The sequence below is a fragment of the Porites lutea genome, chromosome 9 (genome assembly GCF_958299795.1).
Source record: "Porites lutea chromosome 9, jaPorLute2.1, whole genome shotgun sequence".
NCBI lineage: Eukaryota > Metazoa > Cnidaria > Anthozoa > Scleractinia > Poritidae > Porites > Porites lutea.
This window is the reverse complement of record NC_133209.1, coordinates 19,637,980-19,658,257: the sequence shown is the minus strand read 5'-3', so window position 1 is coordinate 19,658,257 and position 20,278 is coordinate 19,637,980. Positions and strand designations below refer to the sequence as shown.

At 39.1% G+C, this 20,278-nt stretch overlaps 1 protein-coding gene across 1 annotated transcript in view; it reads left to right on the top strand.

The window, feature by feature from the left end:
• The first annotated feature begins 14,769 nt into the window (after positions 1–14,769).
• LOC140948359 (uncharacterized) overlaps positions 14,770–20,278 on the top strand; it is a 41,438-nt gene continuing 35,929 nt past the window's right edge. Inside the window, exons 1-5 of the mRNA XM_073397595.1 lie at positions 14,770–14,865; positions 17,561–17,674; positions 18,048–18,179; positions 18,780–18,876; positions 19,104–19,322. Coding sequence (XP_073253696.1) covers positions 14,770–14,865; positions 17,561–17,674; positions 18,048–18,179; positions 18,780–18,876; positions 19,104–19,322 — 658 coding nt within the window. The remainder of the gene's footprint in view (positions 14,866–17,560; positions 17,675–18,047; positions 18,180–18,779; positions 18,877–19,103; positions 19,323–20,278) is intronic.

Here is a 20,278-nt window from a genome sequence, read left to right as displayed (position 1 = left end):
TAAAGTTGTTTTGTCTCGATATTTTTGACCATATAATTGGATTTTACTAAAACAATTATTTCTCTCGCACTCATGGCCTCTAATTCAATAGCCCATTCGGTCGCTATTGACTCAGAGCCCATTCGGGCTCGAGGAATAATTGTTAATAATTTATTACATGGCAAAACCGGCTGTCTTAGGCAAATCTGTGCGCTCTGATTGGTTCTTTCTCGGTCGGGATTTTGCAGTACGGACCTTTTCCATGGAAACGGTCCAAGCGGTGTATTTTTGTTTTGGAGCAAAACCGGCAAATTCAAAATTTGCAACCAAAACAGCGAAAAAAAAATGTGAATATTGTTTTTTTTTCATAGCGAAACTGCCAGAAAAAGTTAAAAGATTGCCGAATTTTTACTGAGATTTCAAAGATGGATGAAGAAGACGAACATTCTCCGAGCGAGGTCAGTATTATCCTCAACATCTGGAAACTTTTTATGCACAAGCTGAAACAGGCATCGACGAAAGCCAGGAGGCCAAAGACGATTTATCAACCAACAGAAAAGTGCAAACTGCTTAACACAAACAAGAAGACGGCTACTGATAAGAACACTCGTCTCCGCTACATTGAAGCTAATGGTATGAAAACGAGAAAATTGAAAGCTTACCTGCGTCCGAGCTTGACCACTTTTTGTCGAAATTTGTTTGAACGCACGGAGGAAAAACGGAGAAGAATAAGAGCCGACGACAGTTTCCAGTTTTCAGGCCAGTATAAGCTTACAGCGATACTTAGAAGAAATATCGTTTCAACATATCCAAGGACAATGAGTTCGAAAAATCCTGGCCAGAAAAGTCCTTGCAGCGAAGCGAAAGTCACTTGTTCTGACACAAACACGGCAAAGAAACAAACCGCAAGCTGCTCAGGTCATCGACGAAGACGAAGCCCTTTTTTTCTAATTTTGAATTCGGCAACCCCAATCCAGTTGCGCTTCAAAGAACTGTGTGGTGGCTTTTATACAACACTTCGGTCTCCGAGCAAGAGAATATCAGTCAAGCGATCTGTTACTGTCTTCCACCGCTCCAGTTTTTGCAGGTGCAAACTAAACATAGGATCCATCAGCAGGTGCACATTCCAGATATTTCATGGTGATGTGAAAATTGTCCAGAATGGAAGGAAGCGTCGAATTGTTATCGACAGCGATGGACGATTGACTTTGAAGCTATGTTTGTTAACTATGTCCAGTTTTGAATTTAATTTTCACAGCTTCTAATAAACAACTTACTAACCGAGCTTGCTCGAGCCGTACTGGGGAATATTGGCCCGAAGTCATGGCAGTACGGACCTCGCTACGCTCGGTCCATACTGCCACGACCTCGGGCCAATATTCCCCAGAACGGCTCTCGCGCTCGGTTAGTAAGCGGTTAGTATTTAAGCTTATAACAAGTAAGTTTATGAGTTTCTCTTCGTTTAATTTAATACAATAGCAAGGTTGTTCGGGTAACTAAAACCTTTAAGTCATACCGAAGAAGAAAACAAACCATTGAAGGCAACTGGCTTAAAATGCCTATCACCCGTATTCAGTTATATTAAATTTCGAACATTTATGCAGTTTAAAGAATTTTTGCGAAGAAATAAAAGTTATTTTGCGTTTCAACACACTTTTATTGAAGGACGAAGTCGGCAATTTGAGGCTAATTTCCCGCCATATTTATTCAAAAAGGAGTGATTGAGAGACTGCCACTAAATGCTTGTGACGTCAACCCGGTATCTTGTAGCCAATCGTGTTATCGCCGAGATACCGGGTTGACGTCACAGGCTACTCGGCCCAGTCCCCCATAAGGCGCGTTTCTCACTACGTAAACCGGGATTTTGATCGCTTGTTAAAAATCGAGATTCATCTCAAATCCCATTCTATTGCTTGTTTTTGCATGTTATATGTTTCTACTTCTTAAAAAGAAAGATATTGGCTAAGGGTTATGGGCTCCTGCTAAGGGTTGTAAGCACTTTGAAGAACGGTCACCTTATGAAGTTTAAAAAGAAATAATACTCATTAAAAAAAGCATAACGTTAACGTAACCTGGTTGTTAGTACATTTACATACCGTAAAGTTCCGATGATTATAATCCCTGGGCTTTTACAACTTGGTAAGGGGTTTTAGGAGGGCTTATAGGCAGGACGGGGTCCAAGAACCAGACTAAAAAAAAGTGTTTCAAAACGAGCTACATAGCAGTGCTGATCAAAATACTTTTTGAATTTGAGAACTTTTTTAAGCTTTAAATCGTCCTTAAAAGTCGAATTCATTTCAAAAGAAGCTAGAGGGGGCGGGGGAGGGGGCTTTTTTGTATACAGGTAAATGGGCCTATAAATGAGGGGGGGGGGGTGTGCTTATAATCGGAAGTTTATGGTATGCTGTCTCCGTTTAAGGAATGTGCGAAATTGTCCCGGATGTTGTCATGGAAATATGGTTGCAGAGGGTGGGGCGGGGGTGGAGCTCTTATTCCTCCACGAACCGGCGCGCAAGTAAAGGAAGGTTATACAAACTTTAACGTTGTTCAGCGCAGTGCAGTCGACAGTCTTTTTAAATGTCCAGAAAAAATCTGCAATAGGTTCTAGGGATACTCACATTATTTACCAATGAACAAGCTTCACAATAGGCAGGAAAAGTAAGAGGAAAATTGGAGATTTGGTCCTTTTTTCCCGCTTCCCTCTACTACACCCAAAGGATCGAAGGAAAAGGCTCGGAGGCTAAATATGGCCTAGAGAACGTGACCTGTTTACTTAGAACATACAGTCTGAGTCGAAAAACCGTGAACACTTCGATTTGATTTTGACAAATTACTTTTGCAACGACCAATAAGATACATCTTGAAACCCCCAAAAAGGCAAACAAACAAGCTTTTTTTCGATCAGTCAGCAAAGGAGATCGCATAATGTTCCTAAACGAAAAAGATGATTTTTTTTTCAACTTTCGCTATTATTTTCAATCCTGGTTACTGCCTGGTTACTGTGTGTCCATGTTCGTGCGCCGTATATCGCCTCGCTTGAGTGAAGAAAATCACTTATTTGTTCTTGCTCTCAAGCATCCTCGGAGACCCAGGGGCAGTCAGTCGGGTCGGGAAAAAAGGCGGGACGAAAGTTTTCAAGCAAGGGCGGAAGAGCCCCTGGGTACCGACTCTCACCGAACTATTTCCAAAAATTCAAGCGGATGCCGGCTCCTGATTGGGCAAAAAGGGTGCTTTGTTTTATTGTGCCCAATCGGCGAACAATTTCTCCTGAGTTCTTTTCGTGAGTTTGTACACGACGGCTATTGTCCCGCCACACTTACCCGGTTCGTTCACAAAGCTTGTGCGTGCAAGGGAAACTTTTATTTTCTACTTTCCTAACTAGAAACAAAGGAACTACCGATGAGTTGAATAAACGTTTGGGTTACCATCAGCAAGAGCAATTGAATTTGCCCCGAGAATATTCTATTTTCGACGGATCACAATTAAGATGCAGCGGCGATGAGAAATTCAAATGAGTAACAGCTTGACAAGGCAAAACAACAACTTTGCACGTGCATCACGCTTTTTTGTACATTTCTTTGCCGTCAACTGCACGACTACTCTTGAAAATGCCAAATTTCACGTTTTGTGAAGGACGTAAACAAGCAATAACAAAATTCATTCTCTCTTCCTGAACTTTGATATGGTTCAGAAGAGTTCGCTTGCATTTGTCAAAGTAAGCGAGTTGGATCAGATGGGGATTTTATATCAAACTGAAAGTTTTCTGACTGCGTGCATTTCTTTGGTGCATAAGCTACAACAGACAAGCCGTGATCGAGACAATAGCCGTCATGTAAGAACACACGAAAAGAACTCATTGAGATGTGTTCGCCGATTGGGCACAATAATACAAAGCATTTTTTGTGCCCAATCAGGAGCCGGCATCCGCTTGAATTTTTGGAAATGGTCCGTTGAGAGTCAGTACCCAGGGGCTCTTTCGCCCGTAATGAAAACTTTCGTCCCGCCTTTTCTCCCGACCCGACTGACTGCCTCTGGGTCTCCGAGGATGGCTCTCAAGTGATGTTCCCACTTCCTCAGAAATTACTTCATTTGTTTTCTTTCGGAAGATTTATTTGAAGTACAAAAGCTGTTTGTCTTGAGAGGTGTACGTGATGGAATGTTTTTCAAACATAATAATCTTTAACAGCCCTTAAATCTCGCCTAAGTGAGGACTAATGCGCTATCGTGCATGAAGTCAAATGTCTTCATCAATTTATTGAACTCATCTCTGGATAACAGCCTCCGAGATCTGCATACTTCTTCACTTAATAATAAAGCCCAATTCAATACTTATACATTCAAATTATTCCTAAGTTCTTAACAACCTTAACTCCTCGTAAGCTTTCTTCAAAACGTTTGCCCTGTTTGTCAGCAAGGATATAGAAAAACACATGTTTTGTTGTTGTTTCAGATGTTTTTCAAATAAATAAGTAGATGACAAACATTGGCCAATATATATATATATATATTTGGTATTCTTGCATTTCTTCCTTTCGGTTTTAGTAAGAAGTTCGGCTATTTATATATTATTCGGATAGCCGTGACCTCGTTCGACATTGCTCATGCATAAACAGCTTGGCTGCAGCGCAGGCCGCTGCCTGGAAACGAGGTTGCTATTTAATATTGGAGCAAAAATCACCGACTCGGTCGGTTATTACCTACATCTTCTGAATATGGTCAACGCCATCTGGTTATAAAATAAAGAATTAGCTAGCCCGGGGGATTTGAGCCAATCAGAAACTTTGAAATATTTTGACTAAATAATAATGAAGGCGTTTATTTTACTATGGCAGACATTATTTATACTTGATTATTCTGAGCGTCGCTAGATGAGCACGTTTTTAATTGCAAGGCACCCATACTCATTCCACAGTCTTCCTCATGTTGTTGTGAAATCCAACTAATTCAGTGGCTCATATTACGTACCGGTAGTTGTTTATTTCCTGGATTTTTAGTCTTCTCATTAAAACTAGCTTGATCTACCATTTTCCGACAACGTTAATTCACCCAGGTTGAAAAAAAAAATTGGTTTCATGGATTTATCCAACTTGTATCAATTTGTGACCCGGTGAGCAAAATATAGCTAGGGGAAAAGGTGATTGCATAGGCACGCGTAAGATGACACAGCGGTACACACACGGTAGCTTCACGTTGGTTGGCACCCATTATCTCAAGTAGTGTGTTATATTTTACGGAAACGTTCGAAAATGAGGCCTTTGATATAAAGGCACGCTGCGCAGAAGAGCCGATTTCAGAGTCACAGAGGGTTTATTTTTGCAAGAGTACAAAAATAAATTTAGTGCGACTTCAGAAAGGTTTAACTCAAAACGAACGCTAGCTAAATTTTACAATAATGTAACAAAAAACCCGCATTCGAAAGGATTTCGAAATTGTTCGAACGGAAGGCTTATATTGTGCCTTATTATGAAACAGACTTCATCATTATTTTATTGTTGAACGGAAACTTAAGTGAAATAATCTTCCCGTCATCCGGTGAAGTCTTAAGCCACAGACGTTATTGAGGTCACGAACGGTACCCGGAAGTGAATCGGCTCAGTGCGCGTGTCATTACCTCCGCTGGAGGCTGTTTCGTCATCAGTGGTCCCTTTAGAGCATGACTAGAGAGCTAAAAGCGGACGCCAAAACGCCTTTTCAGAGAAACGTAAGAGCGTCAAGGCAAGAAATACTGGCAATTCCTAGATGGTGCACAAATTGTTAAGTCGGGTGCAGTGAAGAGCCCTTTCGCTTTTCATCCCATGTTCTGAAGGATGTAAACATAGCCTGTTAGTGGACCTTTTTTATTTTTCAGTTTAATTTATTATTATTATCATTGCTTCAACTACAAATGTAGCTAGTTAAACTCGGAATTCAACTTATTTTGATTTCTCGTCAATCTGAATCATCAACCTGACAAATCTTGTTTTGCATTTAACTTTTTTGTCCGATAATTATGACTCTAGATGCCGTAATATCTTGTCTTCAGTCACAGTGTGCACCAGGTTGATTCAAATAAAGGTCTTGTAACTACGTATACAAGTCTAGCGAATAAAGCTAGTGACACAGTAACAGATGAAATTTTCAGTTATTGTAATAACCACTTTAAAATCCCCGTTGAGACACAGATGTATGTCTTTCTTTCTTCTTCCGTCTGAGCAAAAATACTTGTAAAGATAGACATAAACACAGTCAAGATGTGCAAGAATCTTGCGACAAGGGTTTTTCTAATATTTCATCCCTGCTAAAACTTGGTGCCAAAATCTCTGTTCCCGATCCAGACCGGCGCTACTGAGTTCCTGTCTTCAGTGACCTCACTAAAATCCATTACTTACAAGTATATAAGCCCTCTCATACTTAAGAGTCACATCCTCTATTTTCACTCTTGATAAAGAGATATAAATTATTTTGTGCGAGAACAGATTTACCCACAAATAATCGTCACTCTAAAGAACTCAGAAACTCAGATTTGAGCGACTCAACTTTAAGTTAACAAAAAAACGTAACTTCTATTACAGCTTATAAGAATAACAGGGATAAACTACTCCAGACTCCGGTCACCTCAACTGCTAGAAGGCAATCAAAGAAGTTCTCGGAAACGAGATTTCGACAAATGAGAATTGGAGCAATGGAACTAAATACTTCATCTGATATTTTTTAAAAACAATTGAAGCCTAAATTCCTTTAGTTCTGAATCGTTTGAAATTACAATAGCCTGTTTCCGGACTTAGATGGATAGAAAGGCTTCATACTGTCTAAAATGTTTGTTTGCCACAAAACACGCCCTATTAATGACTCGATGAAACTGGATCAAGCTGGAGCTTGCTTGACAGGTGATAGCATGCAATGTGAAACGTAAACTTTGGAAAGGTTACTACTAAAAGTCATTTTTCCGCACTGAAATTGCTTGCTATTTTTGACGCTGCTGTGCCATTTCATTCTGTTGATACGCAAGACAATCGTCATTGATTTATCTACTCGTTCTGAAATAGACACAAAAGGACTCTTCTAATCAGACGTGTCTATTAACACACTGCTCGAAAAGCAGCGTGTTATTTCGCTGCCTACCTACCGTTAAGCGTGTCATTTTGGCTTGCCTGTGCACTGACCCGTTGCTCTGTTTTCTGGAATCTGCGCTGAAACGCCCTCTTTTTGGTCTACCCTTAATCCCCATTTTAGGCAGTAGGTATTAAATAACTGGAATTTCAACTTCCTATTAAAAAAAAACAACTGGGAAGGTTTAAATAGAGGTGTCAAGCGTACTCCTCGCCATTTGCAGCAAAGGAGAGGTACAGCAAGAAAGCAACTGTACCATGATGGCGAAGCATGTCTTCATTTACCTCGCTGTTTACACCCTTTTTCTGCAGCTCACTTGAGGTATGGATGGTCAAAATATTTGATTTGATTCCTTGATATAAAGTTGCGACAGTAATTTTCAAACAAAGGATCAATTTGACGCAAAAGTTCTCGATTGGTTCTAAATTTTTCAAAGATTTTTTTTTTTGTATATAATTGCCTCAAATTAAAGCAAGAAAAGATAATACGACAACACGCGTTTTCCCTTATTGCATTTTCATGTATGATAAAAGGGTGTGCAATGACATCTCCCCGAGTTCAGAATTTTTTGTAACTTCACAGTTTACCACTAGGCAGATACAGTAAATAAATGAATTTCAGTAAGGAAAGTGGTGCTTATGAATATGGCAATTATGAGTAAAATTCAAGAAAGTTTTCTTGTCCAATATATTTTCGAGGAAAGTAACGTTCGTAAGGAGAGTCACATTTTGGAAATATCCATTTTAACCTGTAGAATCCCCAATTATCGGTCCCATTGAGTTTCTACATTCACATTTTTTTCCCACATTGAGGCAGATGCAGTGCTCTGTTAATTATTATTTTTTCTCTGAGTACATGTAGTGCTAATAATCATTTCTTGGTACCAAAAATTAATAATTCAACTGGTAAGGAACACTTTGATTTTTGGACAGGATGTCGCGAAATCAGCGAAATCAAAAGGTGCGATGAGAGTAAGAGAACCTTGAAAAAGCCGTTTACATCGCTCTTGGCCGAGTTCAATACCACACTAAAACTTCTCAGGATTAGGACTAGTAATGATGACGTTTCTATTGTTTGCACCCAAGTGGTTAGGTGACGTAAAGATAGAAAATCCCCAAGGGACCGCTTTATAGGTAGATTTTATGACAATTTTGTTCAGTCACGACTTCAATACTCTTTTGCGTTACGTGTTATCAGTGACAAGTGTGTAGCAGTTGTTTTGAAAGTTATGGACCACAAGACACTCGTTAAGCGCAGATGAAGTTATAAGGTGCGTATAACTGTGTGCATATAAACGCTTGGAGAGTTTGCCAGACACGAGTTCACAAATCTTTGATTGGAAACAGGCTTGCCAGACACTCTTTCTCTCTCTTTGACCGGAATAAGACTCAGCCCCAAACAACCAAGACGAATGAACAACGGCTACCCCTAGCAGAACGATGGACAATTACAATCAAATTCTGTGCTGACCTATTCCCTGCTCCACACAGATGTCCTTCCGCTATAAAGTTTAAAATAAGACTAGAATTCGCGAGCGTGAATTGATCAAACATCCTTTTAATTTCTAAGGTTTACTTTCCGGCAAATATAATGAACTGAATGTAAAAATTGAAATTGATGAGAAATAGCGAAAAATTCAACTTCTAATTAAATGTTTTCTTACGGTTTAGAATAGACTATTCTCGAAACTGAGATTGTTTTGATCAAAGTTGTGTACATCGAACCGAAACTGTGCATGGAACCTTGCGTTTCCTGTATTTATCTCACCTATTGTATGGAATATGTGTGAAAATCTTTATTATGAATAGGTATATTTCAAAGAGCTACACAACGAGCAAGAATACTATTGACCGACAATATACAGAGCGGGAGCAGCTGTAGGTCCAACTATCACAGTGGAACCCCGTTAATGTGACCGCCGTTAGGCCATAAAATCCTGGTCGTAATAACGAGGTGGTTGCACTAACGGGGTCCCCAAAATAATTAAATGCCTCAGTGGTTTTTACGTTTGGCTTGAAAGAATATGGCAGTAATAACGAGGTGGTGGTAAGGCGGGTTTCCACTGTACCAGTAAATAAGACGAAAGACTTCTTGGAAAGTCTAAAATATTACTTGAGAATGTCCCGGAGTAGTCAATCGATAAAAACCGGTATCGATAATAATCGATAGCAATTAAGTGATTTTTATCGATTGATAACAGAAATCAGTGAAAATCAATAAACTAAATTGCTGTGTCAAATCGATATTATCGATTTTTCATTATTTTAACGGTTTGTAACGGTAACCCCGGCATTGTTGTTTCTTGAGTTAAATGGTACAGCTGAGAAAACATCCACGAGTAACAACTGATCAACAAATATGAAAATAAGAAATGTGGAAACTATTACAGACACAAGACTCTCCCTAAAACCGTAAGCCTTTTACATAATAAAAAAACGGTTCGGTTTAGTTACAATCGCAGTTCTCGCAGGAAAGTATCACAAGATTTCCCAGCTGAATTTCAGAGATCCTCAAGAGTCGAAGGGATGCCTGAAATTCAGGCTAAAAGATTTCCCTAGAAAGCTTTTCACCATTTTCCGTTAATATATAGATTTAGCCAGGGCTAAAAGCAAAGCTCTCGATAATATTTATCGTTTGTTCAAACAAAATATAAAATATTGTATAGTAATGCTAAGCGGCGAAGGCATGCAACGCCGGAGAACGGTGAAAAACAACAATCGGTCTAATTAGCAAAAAAACAACTTTGCACGTGCAGCACACTTTATTTGTACATTTCTTTGCCGTTGTTTTGCACGACTACAACGTGAAACTTCCAGAAACTTCTTAGTTACACGTTTTATGGAGGAAATGTCGTACGTGTTCTCGTTCACTCTTTTCCACTGCCGCTCATTTTCACCTTGCATTATTGGTGGCCGCGAGCATTTCTCATTTTGTCATCGCCGCTACAAAATTTTCCTTGAAATCTTTGTCGCCCTTCTTCTCGTTGAGCTTCGCTGGCCTGCCCCCCACTTTCTCTTTTTCTCTGTCTTTCTCTTGCTCTACATTCCAAATTTGTGGACATGAAAATTTATCTAAGCTTAATACTTTAGACAACACGGATACAGAAAAAATGTCCGCTTTCCGTTTTCGTCTTTATTGACTCTTTTGTTGTGTCTACTTTACAAGACGCCGGTGACTATGCGATTTCCCGCCAAAATAACCTCGAGTTGCATTTCGGTTGCATACCTGTTGATTGAGTTATTTTACATTGGTATGCCTGTGGTGCGGACGGACGGTCTCTCTGGCGGTCGGTCGGTCGATGCATGGTCACGTGATTACCAAAGTTTTTTCGGATGGGTAGAACAGTTCATTTTCTTATTCATGGTGCTCCGCTGGCGAGCTTCGCGCGCGAGAGCTTCGCTATCAATCGATCAAATCACTTGATCGCTAACGATTTTCATCGATTTCGATTTGTATCAACAACAAATCACCGTCGGCGGTGGGGTCCGGAAGGAAATCTTGTCGAGTCAATATGACAGTTCTATTGTCTTTTGAAGAAAAAACAGATGACGCTCGCACGTGCGCATAATCGGGACACTGTCCCTTTAAGGTGGCTGAACACATGTACAGTTTTTCTAGAAGAACTGTACGGCCTTTACTGTACACTTTAACATCTTTATCATGAAGACATATCCAGCCAAAAACCTTTTTCGAAGAAAAAAATGTGCGAGGACAAGCTGAGAATAATGCCAAGAAGTTATCAGTAGAAATATATTTTGTTTCGTCACAGTTGACAAATCGCGTGATCGCAGCGGGCGCACAAGTGTTGAGCATATTTAATGTGCGGGGAACCCCCGGGGGGGGGGGGTACTCCCTTGAATTTTGGATAGGGGTGTGCAGCGAAGGTTCGTGAACCCTAACCCAATGACACCCTATTCAGGGAAAAAACAAAATTATTAATAGCATGAAAAAGGAAACTTTATTTCTTCTCTGTAACATTGGATGTATAGCATCAAGCATAAAATACTAGAATAAGCCTAGTTTAAAAAAAATGTTCCTTTAGGCGGGCGTTTTCACACTCCAGTATTAGATAATACAATTAAGCTACCCTATCTAAGGACCACACTAGGAACACAGAAACAAAAGGGTCAAAAAAGATACCCTATTTAAGGACCGAGAACCTCAAAAACCATATCCTATTCCGCGGCACGTACCTATATAGCCCATATATGGGAGTACCCGCCGGGGAGGAACCACATTTTCTGCCCGCGAGTTAATTTTTTCCGAATGTGTGAGAGCTTGTTTTGTTGACTTTCACTGCAATGCAAATAAACGACAATATTTAATATCCTAAACTCTACCCTTAAAATTTGGCAGAAATCCTTTTCATATCGCACCTCGGCCAATGAGGGCGTTTTGAACAAAGGAGTTTTGTGACACAATTAAGTAAATCATGAAAACTGTTTTCTTTGAAATTTCAAAAATAAAAACTGTACAATTTGGTTACTAAGTTGTTTTAAAGAAAAATTGGAGGGCTACCACTGATAAATTGTGTGCAAAAACATAAGGAAATTTAATTTAATGACTGGATTTTTCGTAAACGTGATACTTCCAAAATCTTACACTTGTCTTCAATCAACGTACAATGTTAACTCATGCTGCCATGGCAAAGATCGAAATCTTACTTATAATGCACCTATCAATGTAAACCCCGTGGGGGGGGAGTGCGGGCAAGGGGTGGGAATTTGACAAATTTTAAAATTTTTCGATCAAATTCCCCAGGGTGGGAAACGAAAGGTCAATCAAAAGTGTCAAAAAAGCCCCCACCCCAGGGGAAAAAATCTAAACAAACAAAGCTATAATACTATATAAAACGAATAAAAGAACATTTCAAACACGTTGTTACTACTTTTATTTACGGTTAACGGAACCTCCATTAAATTACTCGCTGTAACTAAGTATTTTCTCTCTCCACTAGCATATCTTATCTTGAACAACAAAATCACTCCAGGAAGATTGACCGTGCTATATAATATTAATAAAACGTAAAATGCTTTATAACATCTGCTCAACATGTCGGAACAGGTCGGATCAGTGACCCATAAAAAATCCTCTGACCTTCATGGTGGAATTCGATTTCAATCGAGTTTTACAATCAGATGGGAACTTGAAGATAAAAACTTCCTCAAAATAGACATTATCTGTTTAGATGACAATTTAAAGTATCGGATTATGGCGATTAAAACAAATGAAAACTTCATACCTTTCTCCAACAACGTGACTTTCAGGAAGCCTCGAGGGACGGACTTGGTAACTGATTCTGAATTGATACCAGGCTTCTGTCGGTCAAAGTCAAATGTCCCGACCCCGGGGTCGCTTCACACGATCAAAAGCCCGACAGCGGGGATAGTCCCAGGCATCAAATCCCCTCCCCTTGCCCGCACTCCCCCCCCCCCCCCCACGGGATTTACATTGATAGGTGCATAACCTAAATACATGTATATTTTGACCGTGCCAAACTCGAGCTAATATGCCTGGTCATGCCTGAAACGAGACGTAAATAACATCCCAATGAATAATAACGATCCACGACCTATCAAACTGTGTTCAACAACCTTTAGCCTAACCGACAAAGCGCTTAAACGGTATCCACACTAGTGGATACTAAGAAACGTATATAGACAGTGAATTAAACTAGAAACGTATATAGACAGTGAATTAAACTAGAATTGTCGGAGGATGCGTTTCTTTTAATTAATGGCGTTCAATTGAGGAAACATATTAAAGCTTGCGACAACAGAGGCTTCGTTTAGTGTGATTGTCAAAATTGCAATGGTGATTTGCTCTGGTCACCCTACAGACTTTTTTCCTAGGTAAACTCGACTTGTGGACAGTTTACCTAGGGAAACTTGATTTTTTAAGTGTGACCGATTTTTCCCTAGGTAACTTACCTCGGGGAGATTTTATCGTCTGCGGCTTGGATATGTCTCGAGAACAATAGAGTTTCCCTTGACAGCTACCCCAAAGCGCTAGCCAGGGATAAATGAACTACCGAGGTTGCAAGCCAATAGACGCTCATCGGCGAAGGTCTTGGTGACAGAACCAAAACCCAGAACCTGAGAAATTTTAGGGGCACGAGTCGTCTACGTCTTCGCCTGTCTTCACCTTGCATTTTGGAAATAACAGCGAGATAAAACATTTCTTTGATCGGCTAGATCCCTGCGCATCTTGTCTTCCTGAATTTACACTCCAAAATATTCATCTGTGCGTGAAAACCTTGGGAACCGATATAGATAGTGTGACCTTCCCAGAATTTTTTACTTCGGTAAAACAAAATCCGAGATGAATTTACCTAGGGAGAGTTTTGAGGAATTTGCTCGAGGTAAATCGGTTTTACCTAGGTAAATGTCTGTAGTATGACCACAGCTATTATTGAGAAAAGTAGAAAGGTAGTTAAAAGATCCAGACTGTTTTGACTTATATTGCTAGTCAATCCTGAAAGCTATCTTAATTGCGACGAAGATTAGAAGACGTCCATATATAACGATTTGGCTTATCATTGAGTTGAGTCCCAGTACAATCAATCCCCTGACCAGTTCCCAGGAATATAAGACTACAGCCGGCTCGTTGTAAAAAAAAAAATGAATAAACAATAGTGATGAAGATTATAATGATAATAATAATAACAGTAATAATGATAATGATAATGATAATGATAATGATAATAATAATAATGATAATAACAGTAATAATTTGTTTACATTTTCAAGCGGTGGTCTTTCAAGTTGGAAAGGTCAATATTACCGACACTTCCCAAAACAACCACGGCTGTCAGACCGTTTCTTTCAATACTCAGTTCCAGGGTTCGGGAGACGATATAAAGGTGTTCGCGACACTCAGTCACAGCAACAAATACGTTGCAATCCACGACCCAGCGTCTCTATGGGTAGAGTCGGCGCAAAAACAGGTTTCGAAGCCTGCGTGCGCGAGGCAGGGAGTGGCTCTAGTGGCACGTCTGTGATCAACTGGCTTGCATTTCAAGGTTCTTATCAAGGCATACACTCAGGGATCGTGGAATTTAGCGATTTCACATCAAGGACACAATGCAAAAAGATATCACTGAGTATTCAGAATCAGGTGAGATCGCAGTATAATCTAATTAAACCTGTCTTCATTATATACGGTACCCAAAAAGGCAACAGACCCATTTAACTTCGACACTATACTACCATGTAGCTAGACAAAAACGCAGTTGGGTAGGAAACGTCGTATAGGGCGTCTATGATCCCATGTAAGATAATCCGGATTTTTGGAATCGGCAAAATTTTTGCTTGTTAAATCCAGAGTCTTGTAATTCAGCTCAACGAATCCAGAATCCCGCTAACAACTGGAAACTCTAAGGCAGAGTGTAATCAATACTTCATTATTTGTCCAAAGATCAATGCATTCAGTTGTTAGGTAACTTGAAGGGGAATTTGACGCAACCGTGCCAAAGCTATTCAATTCTTCTAATCTTTGATGGATATTACCGCCAAAAAACCTGTTGGAAGGTGATAGAGTCATCGTCACCACTACCTAAAGATACGTGCACCTTAGCATCAACTTGGCAATATCAAAATAATGCCAACAGCTTATTAACATTTTTTCTGTGATTTATCTTAGGTAAAACCTCAAGTGTTTGTAACCGTTCAACGCGAACATACTGACCGACCTTTTGATTCCATGAATATCTGGCTAGAAGACGTCAAAGCAGCCGGCTTCATTGTTTGCTTGAGAGAGTTTATGAGTTTCGACGGAATTCATTCAGGTCTTACAGTGGTGAGTTGAAATTGAAAAACTTCGACTCGTTTCTATTTTCGAAACTTCCCGGATAGGGTTTATGTGATACCAGAACTCACAGGCATAAGCCTGACCCTTATCCTTACAAATTCGCTTCAAAATGTTTGTATTTCGAACTTGATTGACTTAATATGAAAACGACAGGAACAAATATTTGGTCGCAACATCAAATCAAATTTATTATTAATAATAATTCTTTTATTTTTTCAACTTCTAAGTTTCAAGGTTTACAAATATTCTACACTCTAACAATATATTTTAGTTTGGAGACCGGTGCATGTTTAACATCAATTTTTCTACCGCTGAGCCACAATTTCACCCGATTAAGGTGGCCACGTGAGCTTAATTTATAAGCGTGATAGTTATAATAATAATTCTTTTATTTTTTCAACTTCTAAGTTTCAAGGTTTACAAATATTCTACACTCTAACAATATATTTTAGTTTGGAGACCGGTGCATGTTTAACATCAATTTTTCTACCGCTGAGCCACAATTTCACCCGATTAAGGTGGCCACGTGAGCTTAATTTATAAGCGTGATAGTTATGTTTTTGAATGCCGTTTTTCAGCAAGAAAGATTTAACAGATTTCTACGATTTTCGGCGTCTTTAATAAAAAAAATGGTGGCCTTTAAATAAGATGTCGTTTATATTCTTGTTACGCTAACACATCTGGGAAAGTTGAAGCAAAAATAGAGGAAGAGTGCCTAGAGTGTAGACTATCTCCTATCTGCAAGGTCGGGTATAATTCTTACCCCAAAGTTTTTTTGCAAGAGACAGAGTAATGGAAGCCTGCGGAGAATACGGTTCGCACTACAAGAAGAGCAACTTTATGCTGAATATGGGGTGAGATTATCAAATTAAAGTTCTGTTCATTTGTTCTTTTCTTTTCAAAAAAACTCTCAACAAAAGCAAAGCAAAAGAGAGCAGCTACGGAAATCTTCTACCAGTTTTTAGTACCGAGTTTTTATTTATTTATTTTACCAGTTTTTAGGCCCCCGTTCTGAGGAGAACTTATAAAGCCCCTAACTCCAGCACTTCAAACCATCCATTTTTTAGCTGTCATGAATTAAAACTCTTGTATTTGGTAAGTTATTCAAGCTTAGTAGATTTGTCATCACATTCGCATGGGCAGTTTGCCATTGGGGGTAATGAAAAGACAACTGAGACAACAGTCATATTTTTCTTCATCTTTATCCTCAAGTGGCAAACTTCCCGTGCGAATGTGATAGTGGATCTTAAAAGCTTGAATAAATTGCCAGAAACAATATTTTCATTGCAGCTGAAAAATGGGATTATTAGAAGCACTGGAGTTGGCTGCTTTATTTCTCTTCTCAAAATGGGACGCGACGCTAAAACCTTTTGAGATTTCGTAGATGCTACATTTTGCGTTGTTAAGATTTGTTTCGAAAAGAGAGGGACAAATAAAAAGTAAGTATAATGATTAGAAGTTCTTTAATCTCACCCCGCATTCAGCATTGTAGTGCTAACTGCACTCGCCGTTAGGTAGGTTTCTGATTACTTACTTTCATAAAAATGTAGCTTTGGGTGAGAATCCCCTTTCAGATAAGTGATAGTCCGTCGCAGTATTTCTGCGCGTCAACTTTGACAAATGTGTTAGCGTTGCATTTACAGCTAAATTTGACCAGCATTTGTGTGGCAATGTGTACGGTCACGATTGACTGCAAACTTGCAGAAATAAATCTAAAGAGCTGAAATGATTATTTGCTGAGGTTAGTGAGAAATCTGTCGTAGGATTTTGAAGTTATAAAAAATGCAGTTTCGAAAATACTCCGATATCTCAAGCCTTTTTATATCTTCAAGAAAATACACGTAAATAGCATGTTCTAAAAGTGCCACCATTCTTTGTTAAGGATGCAAAAAAAATCATATGAATCCGTTTAAAGGTTTCTGCTGAAAACCGCGGTTCAAAAACATAACCAACATGCATATAAATAGTATCATGCCACCTTAAGATGAACTTTAAGTTACTTGAAAATGAGGACCGATCCGAGCAAAAGATGTGCATTAACTGAGTAAAAAGAAACGATTAGATATGGTGAATCTAAATCAGTCATCTTACATTCTTAGTATTGCTCGGCTAGCAGATAATGTTTTTTTTCTCGGGGTTCCCAGCTTAGCTATAAATTTTTTGCAAACAATGAATGTGTTTATTAGTTTTCCACTAAATGGGTTATAAAAACTAATTACAATCAATACTAAATACATTAAAATTAAAAATCTAAAATTCTTATAGATGTTAAAACTGATATCACAGTACTAATTAAAAACTACTGAGAAATTCCTTTAAATGTCTCTTGAAGATTGGCAAATTATCACATCCTCTTATTTCACATGGAAGAGAATTCCAGAAACTCGTTGCACGGTATAAAAATGTGCGTTGCCCAGAAGGTGACTTATAAGCTGGGATATTCAAGTTATTCTTATATCTAGTATTACGGTCATGAACGCAATCACGTGTCTTAAATGTATGACAAAGGTAGCTAGGGGCTAACCTCTTAACACATTTAAACGCTAAAACTCCAAGTGTATATTTAAGAAAACTGGTGGAGCCACCTTAGCTCTCTTAATGCCGGAGTTATATGATCAAGTTTCCGCTTTCCAGTGATAAACAGGTCATGCACAAGTGACTCTTAGGTGTATTGTTTTACCAGAACTGGCTTGCATATGATGTGCTACCGGCGCCTTGGAACTTTACTGAACAAGGCAAGCTTCGGTTTTCTGGACTTGGTGCACCAACAAGTGAAAACAACTATGCCTTTTGTCAGGTTAGAAACCTTGACGTCAACACAAGTTACATAAGCCTTTAAACTAGAGTGGGCAACAGTTAAAAATGTTTATGTTTTAATCACCCTTTTCTTAATCCCCTAAGAGGAGATGATCTCGCTCTTGACCACAATTATGCCCGGGCCTTCTTGTTTAAATGAAGAATGTTGTCTTTAATGCGTCAACTGTTCAGGCAGTGCAGCCATTAGTAAACTTATCTGACCTAAGTTTTTCAACCAAAAAATAACAAAAAACAAATAAAAACAAATAGACGAACATCAAATTCTTCTGAATGACTAACAGCCATCGAATTTTTGAACATTCCAGTCTTCACACGTTGAAATAATGTTTTCCATGCTTATTCATGGTCCATAGGATTATAAATTTGAAAATCCGTTCTACGAGCCACCCAATATTCTAGCATCTGTCAGTCATGACAACGACACTAGAGCCTTGTGGATGAAGGCTGATGGTCGCTATAGCAACGCTCTTACTGTTTGGATTGAGGTAAGAAACCTTTTAGGCTATCTCTAAACTATCCTCAGATATCTCTCCACAACTAAACGGTTTTCCTTTTTAGAAAAGCAAAACTGTCTTGTTGTTTTGTCGACAACTTGTTGTTTTCTAGCCGCCATTTTGAAACGTGCATTACAAGCTTGCGCAGTAGATGTTACTTTCCAAAATTGTATCGCTGAAATGATTTTTTTTATCGGCAGTTAAAGACACCACTGTGTGGAATGCTTGAGTAAGACACAGTGAGATATCGATTCATGTCGATATAAGATAGTTGTCGACAACCATGAATGTCTAGTCTGCGAAGGCCGTTTCTCAATGTACCGCTTAACGGAACCCCTTTTCAGACCTGAAAAGAAGTACAGACATAATAACAAAACAGCAAAGAGAAAAGTGACTCAAGTCGCTTTTCTCTTTGCTGCTCTGTTATTTATGTCTATATTTTTGTCTTGGATAAAACACCAGGATTTGGCTGTCGTCATTTAATATAAAAAATTCCAACACTAAAAAGTCAATAGTTCTTGCTTAAGAGGTAACAGCTAAGCATCTTTTTTAAGTGAACCTCCACATTTCACGTTTTGTTCCGCCTTAAAGGAAATCACCCGTGTGTCTTTCAAAGTGTGCATCAAAGACAGCCAGGGAATGAGCAAGTCTCACGATCCAGTTACAGTGCACTATGCTATAGTGGGAGGTACATACTTCTCCCGTTATATTATTTTATTCTTTGTTTTGAAAGATTTGTCAGTCATAAATAGTCGTACTTAGTAACCCATATAGCCCCGTATGCCATGCATGGAATAACAAATTAGATGTTGCAGAAAACCAGCCGTTGCCCTTGAAAATTGTGTGGTAAGATCGTTATCGATAGACAGATAACCTTTCGTTCTCTTCTTTTCTTTTTTTTTATTTGCCCTAAAGATATAGACTCGTGCACAAACGTTACTTGCGAATACCATGCTATCTGCAAAGCTTTCTCCGCATTTGATGCCCGTTGTGTTTGTGATGACAACTGCCCGTCTTACGAGGAGCCTGTGTGTTCATCTAACTCGACAACATTCAAGAACAAGTACTTCTGTTTGCTGGACATTTGCCAACACAAAAGTAATCACACCCTCTACCATCCAGGCAGCTGTACAGGTAAGGTTCCCAGGCTATCAAGAGCGTGTTAATTGCTTGTGTCGTGCTAAAAACGTACAAGCTCTTAAAGTGGGGGCCTTGTTCGACTGCTTTAGCAAATAAGAAACACGTAGCAGCAGTAGGGACAGAGGGTACCATTTTATGTCCTTTTAGCGGAAGCCCTCGCGTGCACGAAACCTGTGCAGCGGAATACCATGAGTAACAAAATTTGGTCATCTATTTTGGCATCCAAGAAAATTTGGAAATCATTTGACCATTGGCCCGTCCACCTGTCCGTCCACCCCGGCGTCCGTCCGCACCACAGGGAAACTAGAGTGAAATGTCACTTTCTAGCAAGTGAGACAACTGTAACCTGTGTTGAGCTGAATTTAAGACTTTTAAGTTAAGCTTAATTGAGAGCTCTCAAAACAGGGTAGCCACTGAAGGGTATTTAATAACCGTATCGTGGGGTCAGATAACAACTCTTCTAGGTCACAGTTATTAGCTGTAATTTGATTGCAGACTCAAGTCCAACTCTTTTTTTTTTCTAAGGCCCGGTTCAAACGTCGAATTTCACATGTGCCGAACTTAACGCGAGAGTTAAATGCATGTGAAGTGCGACGTTTGAATCAATTAAATTGGACTGTTTAAATTAAATGCAACGTTTGCCGTATCTGCGACTGAAACAGTCGAATCTTCGACTTAGGTTCGATTTTTGATTCAAACGTCGCATTTCACATGTGCCGAACTTAATGAATGAATTTTAGTAAATCATTTACTAAAATTAATTCATTAATATAATAGTAATGATTACTATTATATTACTGAGAATATTGACCGCGAAGAGAGTTAAATTCGACAGAGTTCAGTGAGATAAATTCGACGTTTGAATCAAATGCCGTATTTAACTATTTTAGGCGACTAAAACAGCAATTAAATTCGGCACATGTGAAATTCGACGTTTGAACTGGGCCTAA